This window comes from Sander vitreus, chromosome 3 (genome assembly GCF_031162955.1).
Source record: "Sander vitreus isolate 19-12246 chromosome 3, sanVit1, whole genome shotgun sequence".
In the NCBI taxonomy this organism is placed as follows: Eukaryota; Metazoa; Chordata; class Actinopteri; order Perciformes; family Percidae; genus Sander; species Sander vitreus.
In genome coordinates this window covers 2,071,057-2,081,094 of record NC_135857.1, presented here as the reverse complement: position 1 = coordinate 2,081,094, position 10,038 = coordinate 2,071,057, and the positions used below count along the sequence as shown (strand labels likewise).

The 10,038-nt window shown below is 39.6% G+C and overlaps 2 protein-coding genes across 3 annotated transcripts; one reads left to right on the top strand and one right to left on the bottom strand.

Annotated features, from left to right (window-relative positions):
- Positions 1-323: 323 nt before the first annotated feature.
- On the bottom strand, positions 324-2,654 carry LOC144512353 (testis-expressed protein 26-like). 2 transcript variants are annotated; one of them, XM_078243054.1, is made up of 7 exons: positions 2,298-2,654; positions 1,893-1,977; positions 1,627-1,789; positions 1,364-1,520; positions 1,024-1,209; positions 767-916; positions 324-658 (listed from the first exon to the last, which is right to left on the bottom strand). In XM_078243054.1, the coding sequence occupies exons 1-7, from the start codon at positions 2,308-2,310 to the stop codon at positions 525-527; spliced, it is 888 nt and encodes a 295-aa protein (XP_078099180.1). In that variant the 5' UTR covers positions 2,311-2,654; the 3' UTR covers positions 324-524. The 2 variants fall into 2 exon arrangements, with proteins under 2 accessions (XP_078099180.1, XP_078099189.1); XM_078243063.1 differs by having other exon boundaries at positions 1,627-1,720.
- Positions 2,655-3,406: 752 nt separating this feature from the next.
- On the top strand, positions 3,407-6,218 carry LOC144514747 (high mobility group protein B1-like). Its single transcript, XM_078245630.1, has 5 exons — positions 3,407-3,546; positions 4,726-4,881; positions 4,997-5,142; positions 5,239-5,413; positions 5,547-6,218. Exons 2-5 carry the CDS (start codon positions 4,735-4,737, stop codon positions 5,661-5,663), a joined length of 585 nt encoding a protein of 194 aa, XP_078101756.1. The 5' UTR covers positions 3,407-3,546; positions 4,726-4,734; the 3' UTR covers positions 5,664-6,218.
- The last annotated feature ends 3,820 nt before the right edge of the window (positions 6,219-10,038 follow it).

Genomic DNA, 10,038 nt, shown 5'->3' with positions numbered 1-10,038 from the left:
CATAATGAGCTACCCTACTTGTAGCAATCTTCAGGTAATCATCGTTTAATTCATCTCATTAATGTTGACACATGTTACATTTGAATTGCAACTACCAAGAGCATGAATACATTATACAAAAATATAATATTCCTTTCGGAAGGACTTGCAAAACAGTATTTTACAAAGCAAAAGATAACTACGTTTTACTGTTTGTCATATTCTGTGCAGATAGAACCCATTAAATCAATTTGTCTGTCTTGGAAACATACTGCATAATGTCAGATAGCAGAAAAAACGGGGAGGGGTGAAACATGGCAGACAAATATTTTTTCATCAGGCAGAGATGTTTAATTATCACAACGCACAAGTTCCACACAAAAATAACAGCAATCTAATTCTGCAAGACACTGTTAATTTACATATATTGGTTATATTATGTCATGTTATTTATTACAGTTTTACCCCTACCATGAAAATAAATAACATAAAAACACACAAAATACAAAGACAGATAAAGAAACAACTAATATAAGCCATGAGGCTCAGAGAGGTCCTGGCCAGCTTGATATCCTCTCTGGTGAGCAGGACTTAAGCACAACCGCTGGGAGTTTATACACTTTCTCATTGTTGTTTGGGTACACATCTTTACTCAAAACTGTTCTTACAGCCTCCTTTTCTGCAAAGCCGAAAGACACAAAACATGAACTAGCTGCATGTCCAAATAAAAATCAGTAAGCAACCTGTCAAAATGCTTAAACATTCAAAGGCATTAGTTGATGCTAACCCTCCTCAGGTAGAATTCTGTGTAATTGCTGCAGCTCCTGGGGCAGCAGAGACTTTATCACACATGTGACATCAGTGACTCTCTTTCCACAGTCGTAGTTGGTCAAATCTGATCTTTTCTGCTGAGTGTGCCTTTGCACAACAGTTGGAACTGCAACACACAGAGGATAAGCAATTGATAGAAAGCATTAGGCTTGGTGAATTGCAAGCACTCTTAACTGTGTTTACATCAGTATTTCATTTTTTAGAATACAGTACCTATACCACGACAGGCCATGTTAGGATGTGTGCTGCAGCTGTAGTGTGAGTAGTTGCCCAGCAGTTCAGGTTTTTGCTTTGGCTGGCGGTAATTGTCCCTCATCTCTGTATCAGTAGACAGCGGCATTTCACGCCTGCTGTGCAGAGGTGTAAGTCTTCTTTCTGCTTGTTTAATATGACCATGTCCTGTCAAAGAAGTTCCACAACAAAAGGAAAATGAGCTGTAGAGAGAAATATTATTATTGTTTCATTTGGACACACCTGAGTGCTTGAATGTCAGCAGTTCAGCTGTTCTGACATGCTTTCATATACACAAGACTGAACCAACAGACTTGTCTACCTTGAGGCATACCCATGTAGTCACATCTGTAGATGGAGCTGTACTGTGCTGTCAAGGCCTTACGGATGTTCTCCTCAGATGGGGGACAGTTCCAAGGAAAGCTGACATACTCAGAGCTTTGTGTGGCGTCCCTAGGCAGCCTCCACATGATGAAAGACTTGGGGAAAATAGCTTGACTTAAAGGTTACGATACACTGTGAGAGGTCAAGCATGGCATTCAACTATGAATGTAAAATTGAGGCTAACACAGCCTAAATACCAACCTGACTAGGATGTGGGTTGTTTCTCCTCTGCCTTGAGGCGGTTCCTGTGCGAATGCATTCAGGTTTGCAGGCTGGCTTCCAGCAAAACTCCTTGCTGTACACAGTTGAACCAAAAGGTATAGACTGTGAATTGGAGTCTATAAATGAAGTTGACGTTGGGCACCTAAATATGCATAAACAGAGACATAAAATTACACATACACAGAAACAAGCAAATTCTGCATGCATATTCAGAACTTTATCAGAAGCCCATGAATAGAACTTACAGCAGAATCTCTGCAGCTGAGTTTGGACGGTAGACAAATTGTCTTCTATGAGATGTTTCATATGGATCCCACCACGGTTTTCCCTCTAGAAGAAAATGACTATTAGATTGCAACCCTGAATTCTTGATATGTAGTATTCAACAGTTACTCTGGGCTACAGGTAATCTCACATTGCCAGCCATAAATTCACAGCGCTGTGGCTACAGTCAATGAGCAGGGTGCACAATGAAGTAAAAAAAACTATATCAATCGAGCAAATATCAAATTATGCAAAGATACGTAAACCTCTGTATTGTGACCAAATATAACTTGTTTTGCAATTCAAAACTTTTAAGTTACAAAATTAAGTTACTTTCAAGTTAGGTAACACATTTCAATCTTTACATATCCTTGGTTTAACATTACCTTTGGTTGTCATTGGTGACCACCTGGCGCTACAGTAGTTGTTCTCGGTGTAATGAAAACCTTTCCATTTCCAGGTGACAGTTCACCTCATTGATGGCTTGCTAAAAAACGTAATTTACCACTGTGGATCCTAAATGTAAGCCTGTATGTGTATAAAAATTAGAACGTCTGGCTTCCAGGTTTTGTTCTCATGTGCAGAAGCAGAGCTGATCCCTGATGCAGGCTGTTTCTAGGTGCTGTGGTTATGGAGACCTACAACATTTGAATGGCCACTGTCAGCTCAGTAGGGGAGATGTTGCATTCAAAATTAAACACTGCCCAATATGGTTGACATCGGTTACTGACAGTGCATTACAATTTGATTCTATGCTATAATCTTCAACTCTGGCCATTTCAGAGAGAAATACTGTACATTTACAGCTATACTTTACTGGTTACTCTACAAACATAAAATATATCATACAAACACAGATTGTATACAGCAGCCTACTTCACATTATTGCACTCAATCTGCTTCTTTATTTCAGGAAACACATCTTTTTGCAATTCATGAAATAAATATCTTACGTTTATATGTACGTTTCTACAAATACATTTTAGAGAAGGCACATTTCACTCCTGACTTACTCTTACTACATAACTAAATAATCTTAATCTTTAAACCTGTCAAAATAAATATAAATCCTAAATTAAAATAAAATAAAATAAGATCCATCTTAACCAGCTACAGCTGCTTATGTTGATTATCCGGTAATATATCATATAGGCCTATAACACTCTAAATTAGTTAGGCCTATGTATATTTGATACTTTACGGGTAACGTGTGGGTTAATTGCACATTATATATTGTATATTGTAGTATAACTTTTAAGTTAACAATGGGTATTTATTCCACAACACAAGTCTTCACTTGTTTAACGTACCACCTCAATTTGAATATACTTGCTATATACCTGCATAACGTTACGTTAAATCTTTCCCAGGCGCTGGCTATTTGATATTCAAGTTTAGCGCCACCGCCCCGTCGTGTTTTGGACAACCAACTGTACTACTTGCAACAAGCAGGGCTGAGCCAGCGAGTGTCCAATAAGGTACTCCAAGGAGTTGACGGCAGCCAATGTTCAACAGCCGGAGCCCGACACACAAGACAAACATAGAGGCATCCTCACAGCCGAGAGACCGCGCACCGACGGACGGTGCTTCTTCTTCCATTGTTTGATACGTACCGACGTAAAGCTGGCTTCAGGGGTAAGCATAATACATGTTTAACGCTAACGTCACTTATTAACAACGCGACTAGTATGTACTTGTTATGAATGAAGCCGTGGGCTGTGATAAGATTTGCACAGTATACAACGGCGTTGTAACCTTAACGTGCATAAGTTGCATGACTGAGCTGGATAAGATGCTAACATGGTATCAAGCTCTTGCTGATGTTTAACACTATCTTGCTAACGTAGCTGCGTAGTTACCTAACCCTGACATTAGCTTCCAAAAACAAGGTGCGATACAGTAACCCAATGACCAAGTCAACGACTACGCTCGGGTTAGCGTAACGTCCGCTAATGTGTTATGAGCTAGCCGACATAGCTAGCCTGCTATATGTTAGCATGGTAATGGGGGGCTGGTTGGTCTGGCCGTGTTGCTATCATAAAAGCTAACGCTAGCTAGAAGGTGAACGTAGGTTAATACCGCTGACTGGTGCTGAGGCAGTCCGCCGGGTGCAGTGATGCAGGCGGAGCATCTTTCTCCGCCGCCATCGCCACTTTTATTGAAACTTTAAATCATTTAAACTGCATTATCCAGGCAGGCCATTGAGGTTAAATATGAGGCCTGTTAAGAGGCGGGTGGGGTGTGATAGCTGTCCGCTAGCCATTGTTTGCAATCAAATCAGCCATTTTAATAATCGTCTCATGAAATGAGCACTGTGTCACGCCAGCTCGATAAAGCTAGCTAGTCTAGCTAAAAGGCTAACGCGAAAATCAAGAGGACACACAGCAACAGCGGAGCCACAATGGCTAACAGCTAGCGAACAATCAAAGGCGGCGGAAGCTAATTCTTTTTGTATTTATCTACATGGTATTTAAATGGGAGGGTAACGTTACTAAATAATGGAGGTAACGTTAACGCACTGTTTTCACTAACGGTAACTCTGTAATATATCACCATGAATTCATGCTGGAAGTAAAGTACCAGTAAACTAATGTGTTATTGAGTGTAGCTAGTATTAAAGGAAGCATCATGTTGGCCTCTACATACAATAGCTTATTAGTCATCCCGGACACCCCCCCTTCAAACAATAGATGGAACTGACAAAGCAAGACGCATCCAATGGACTAGGGAGATATTTAAATATCGCCAATGCTGCTGTATGATTAGACTTGGAGACATTGATCTCAAAACGTGTTTTCTCTCTTCTCTATTTAGCGATCCAAGATGGGAAAGGATCTGAGGAAGCCGAAAGGCAAAATGTCCTCATATGCCTACTTTGTGCAAACATGCAGAGAGGAGCATAAGAAGAAACATCCTGAAGCATCTGTCAACTTTGCAGAGTTCTCCAAGAAATGCTCTGAGCGATGGAAGGTAAAATAAATAACTCAATATCTGAATCTTCATTTTTTATTCTCTGAATCATATATTTTCTTTCAAGAAGTGTATGTCTTCAAGATTGTTTGAAACTGTTTTCGTCTTCCCAAAGACAATGTCACAGAAAGAAAGAGGCAATTTTGAAGATATGGCCAAACAAGACAAGGTGCGTTATGAGAGGGAAATGAAGAATTATGATCCCCCCAAGGGCCAGAAGAGGAAGCGATTCAAGGACCCCAATGCCCCCAAGAGACCACCGTATGTATCATAATCAACTTGCTCCACACCATTTTTTCATGACACTTAAGTGTCAAGTAGATTATGATATCTTATCTGAAACATTTTTCCCCACAGGTCTGCATTCTTCATATTCTGTGCAGACTTTCGCCCCAAGGTAAAAAGTGAGCATCCTGGACTTACGATTGGGGACACGGCAAAGAAGTTGGGAGAGATGTGGAACAGCTCATCAGCAGAGAACAAGCAGCCGTATGAGAGGAAGGCTGCCAAGTTGAAGGAGAAATACGACAAGGTAAATAGACAAAGCTGTTTTTGTAAACATGTAAAAATCACATTTTTTTGTTTTCAAGGTTTTATTTTACGTTGAAGCATGTAAAAGAGTAGGTCTCTCTATTGCTAAAAACACTTTGTTGGGCTCTCTACAGGATATTGTTGCTTACCGTACTAAGGGCACAGTGGAAACGGCATCTGCTGCTGCAGCAGACGATGATGACGGCGACGATGAAGAGGAAGATGGCGACGATGATGGCGACGATGAATAGATTGCCTAGGCATGGGACCTGAAGTTTTGTTTATGCCATATAACCCTAATATACTCCATACACCATCTTGAAATATGAGTCAGACCGACAACAACATGTGTATATTTAATGTTTTTAAGATGTACAGTGTTATTTTTTCTTTTTTTTGTAAAGTTAACACTACATATCTTAAGTTTGAGATTTTCTAGTGGTAGTTCTTTATCCCCTGCCATATTAGGAGGACTAAACATCGAAATGAAAGAAACTAGTCTTTAGGTGTTACAACTCAAAAATGAGATTTCTGAGTTGGTAGTGTATTTTTTCTTCATTTGAAAAATATTTTTTTTATGTGCTGTACCGATGTCTTTTTATTGTTCTTTGAATACCACTCTAATATCAAAAAACAGCTGTTGACATTTAAGAATGTCTTCAATAAAGGTCGTTTTTTTTTAAGAAGTTTGTTTTTTCTTCTAATTTTAGTTATCTTAACATCTCCCAAGGCTACCTGTCAATTATCAAAGATCCAATGTGTAGAGCATGTAGCTGTTCACGTCAACACATAAATAATTCAAACACTCTGGGGGGTTGAGATTTTTCATTTGAAAATAATAGCTGGTGGCTGCACAAGTGAATAAGTGCAGCACAATACGCAACTGCTTCCTGTTCTCATTTCTGCTGTCATATTACAGTATACTTCAACAGTATAGTAGAAAAGCTATTCTAAACTGGAAATGAGGACTAAATGGTAACCCGATTTTTACTCAGTTTCTGATTCGTTGTCTGAAATGAAGCTGCCTTTGGATTAACATATAGTTGGACTCGGGTAATGGCCAGCAGCAACATATGAACTCAAACTTCGTACTACAACGATGAGCTTTTACGTAGTTTATTAGTTCCAAAAACGGCCTCATGTCTGATTTCGATAAGTGTGCCAAGTAGGTTTTCACATAGAAATTTACCTTGGTGTTTTGCAGCATAACAATAAACAGAGAAAATAAAAAGCAAGGACTGCAAAGGTCAAGAAACAAATATAAAATAGAATAACGTACAATCAAAATGTGACAACATATTTATATTAAAAAAACTGCAATATATTTTGCAGTTTTATTATATTAAAGCTCTAAATCAGGGGTGTCAAACATACGGTCTGTGGGCCGGAACTGGCCCGCCAAAGCATCCAATCAGGCCCCCTGGATGTTTTTGCAAAGTGTGAAAATTGCAGAGATGTAATTAATTCCAATTCCAAATTTACCACTTAAATCTCAGAGAATATCCGAGTTCTTTTTTTGTAAATTTACAGCTTTAATCTTCGAAATTCTATGCTTTTTCTCAGAATAATACCCGTCTCTCCCGGCTCCGTAACATTATTTCTTTTCTTACAATGACCTTAGAACGCTGTCGTAGCAGAAGCAACTTGTGTTTGCCAAAATCAAGCTGACAAGAAACTCAGTGACAGATGAAGTTTCTGATCTTTCTGGAGTGGTTTACTGGTCTGACCCACTTGAGATCAAATTAGGGGTATGTGGCCCATGATCTAAAATTAGTTTGACACCCCTGCTCTAAATGTTTTGGGAATGTGCAGAAGTTAACAGTACAGGTGCTGGTCATATAATTAGAATATCATGAAAAAGTTGATTTATTTCAGTAATTCCATTAAAAACGTGAAACTTGTATAATGTATACATTCATTCCACACAGACTGATATATTTCAAGTGTTTATTTCTTTTAATTTTGATGATTAGAACTGACAACTAATGAAAACCCAAATTCAGTATCTCAGAAAATTAGAATATTGTGACAAGGTTCAATATTGAAGACACCTGGTACCACACTCTAATCAGCTGATTAACTCAAAACACCTGCAAAGGCATTTAAATGGTCCCTCAGTCTAGTTCTGTAGGCTACACAATCATGGGGAAGACTGTTGACTGGACAGCTGTCCAAAAGACAGCCATTGACACCTTGCACAAGGAAGGCAAGACACAAAAGGTCATTGCTAAAGAGGCTGGCTGTTCACAGAGCTCTGTGTCCAAGCACATTAATAGAGAGGTGAAGGGAAGGAAAAGATGTGGTAGAAATAAAGTGTACAAGCAATAGGGATAACCGCATCCTGGAGAGGATGGTGAAACAAAACCCATTCAGAAATGTGGGGAGATAAACAAAGAGTGGACTGCAGCTGGAGTCAGTGCTTCAAGAACCATCACGCACAGACGGATGCAAGACCTGGGTTTCAGCTGTCGCATTCCTTGTGTCAAGCCACTCTTGAACAAGACACAGCGTCAGAAAGCGTCTCGCCTGGGCTAAAGACAAAAAGGGACTGGACTGCTGCTGAGTGGTCCAACGTTATGTTCTCTGATGAAAGTACATTTTGCATTTCCTTTGGAAATCAAGGTCCCAGAGTCTGGAGGAAGAGAGGAGAGGCACATAATCCACGTTGCTTGAAGTCCAGTGTAAAGTTTCCACAGTCAGTGATGGTTTGGGGTGCCATGTCATCTGCTGGTGTTGGTCCACTGTGTTTTCTGAGGTCCAGGATCAACGCAGCCGTCTACCAGGAAGTTTTAGAGCACTTCATGCTTCCTGCTGCTGACCAACTTTATGGAGATGCAGATTTCATTTTCCAACAGGACTTGGCACCTGCACACAGTGCCAAAGCTACCAGTACCTGGTTTAAGGACCATGGTATCCCTGTTCTTAATCGGCCAGCAAACTTGCCTGATCTTAACCCTGTAGAAAATCTATGGGGTATTGTGAAGAGGATGATGCAATACGCCAGACCCAACAATGCAGAAGAGCTGAAGGCCACTATCAGAGCAACCTGGGCTCTCATAACACCTGAGCAGTGCCACAGACTGATCCACTCCATGCCACGCCGCATTGCTACAGTCATTCAGGCAAAAGGAGCCCCAACTAAGTATTGAGTGCTGTATATTCTCATACTTTTCATGTTCATACTTTTCAGTTGGCCAACATTTCTAAAAATCCTTTTTTGTATTGGTCTTAAGTAATCTAATTTTCGGCGATACTGAATTTGGGATTTTCATTAGTTGTCAGTTATCATCACAATTAAAAGAAATAAACATTTGAAATGTATCACACTGTGTGTGATGAATGAATATGATATACAAATTTCACTTTTTGAATGGAATTACTGAAATAAATCAACTTTTTCATGATATTCTAATTATATGACCAGCACCTGTATGAGGTACAAAGAATATGTGTGTTATTCAACTGCCTGATTTGTATCCTATCTTGTGCTAGGCTTCGACGGTTGAGACCTTTTTCACGGCAGACATGTTGACATGTCATAGTAGGAAAAGCACAGGTGTATTCAAAACCATTAATGATGGCTGCATTCCACTTAGGAGAGGCCCTGGTATTGGGCATGCTGACTCACTGAAATAGCTCACTGGGACACTTGATGGAACTGAGCCATTGTTAAGGTTATCAATTTCAGCTGTGCTTTTCTTACTATGACAAGTCAAAATGTCTGCTGTGAAAAAGGTCCATAGCCTTAAAAAGTGAGTGTAATCTCTGGTTGTTTATTGTACTGTGGTTTGTAGAACCTTAAGGTGGCCACCAGAAGGTGGCGCCACAATTAAGTAAACTGTACAGTATAGGCAGTTAAAAGTTTAAACTATAGGTATTGTGTCACATGTAGTGGCCAGCCCACATGGACTTATAGGACACACACAAAGAAGTGTTGCAGTGGTGAGACAGTGGTCAGACATGAACATACCTTCATACCGTACATTGTAAAACAAAGAACTTTGTCTTGGCATGAAATCAGCCAAACAAAAGGTTGCCTTCCAAAACCGCTCACATTTCTTAAAATCATTCATCATAGACTTATTTTCTACAGTCTGTCATTCATCCAGAAGAACCAAACAGAAACTAAGGACAATTTACTAAAGCAAATAGGCTATAAATAATATTATAATGAGCAATAAAACATGAAATTGACTCACCTAAATCATTCAGCAGACAAAGTATTTTCTTTTCAGCGAGACCAATACACCTGCCTGTTTCTATGGCTCATGTACTGTACCTGAACTGTTGGCTAAATACGGCTTCACATGAGCTTCTACTAGTTCTTTTTCATTTCACAATTTAGGTTTGTCCCAAACCAGTGTTGTAATGTAACAAAGTACAAATACTTGTTAGTGTACTGTACATTCACAATTTTTAAAAGCACATTGTTATCCTTGATGGTGAGGCTAGCAGATGATAGAAAATGTCAGGACAGACTCTGAAGAAAAGCTCTGTAGAACAAAGTCATTCATGTTTCCTGAGTGCAAAGAGTCTTTGTTGGCCTCTCTTGCACACTGAAACAGTGCTCAGTTCGAATTTAAGCCGGTTGTCAATCAAGGTGCCCAGATATTTGTAATATGGCAC

Excerpts from the sequence above, each read along its gene's own strand:
- LOC144512353 (XM_078243054.1), bottom strand. Across the intron at positions 1,790-1,892 it reads TCAGCTGCAGAGATTCTGCT|GTGCCCAACGTCAACTTCAT; the intron begins GTAAGTTCTATT and ends ATGCATATTTAG. Across the intron at positions 1,210-1,363 it reads CTACATGGGTATGCCTCAAG|GACATGGTCATATTAAACAA; the intron begins GTAGACAAGTCT and ends CTTCTTTGACAG.
- LOC144514747 (XM_078245630.1), top strand. The coding sequence starts at position 4,735 with ATGGGAAAGGATCTGAGGAAGCCGAAAGGCAAAATGTCCTCATATGCC. Across the intron at positions 5,143-5,238 it reads AATGCCCCCAAGAGACCACC|GTCTGCATTCTTCATATTCT; the intron begins GTATGTATCATA and ends TTTTCCCCACAG. Across the intron at positions 5,414-5,546 it reads TGAAGGAGAAATACGACAAG|GATATTGTTGCTTACCGTAC; the intron begins GTAAATAGACAA and ends GGCTCTCTACAG.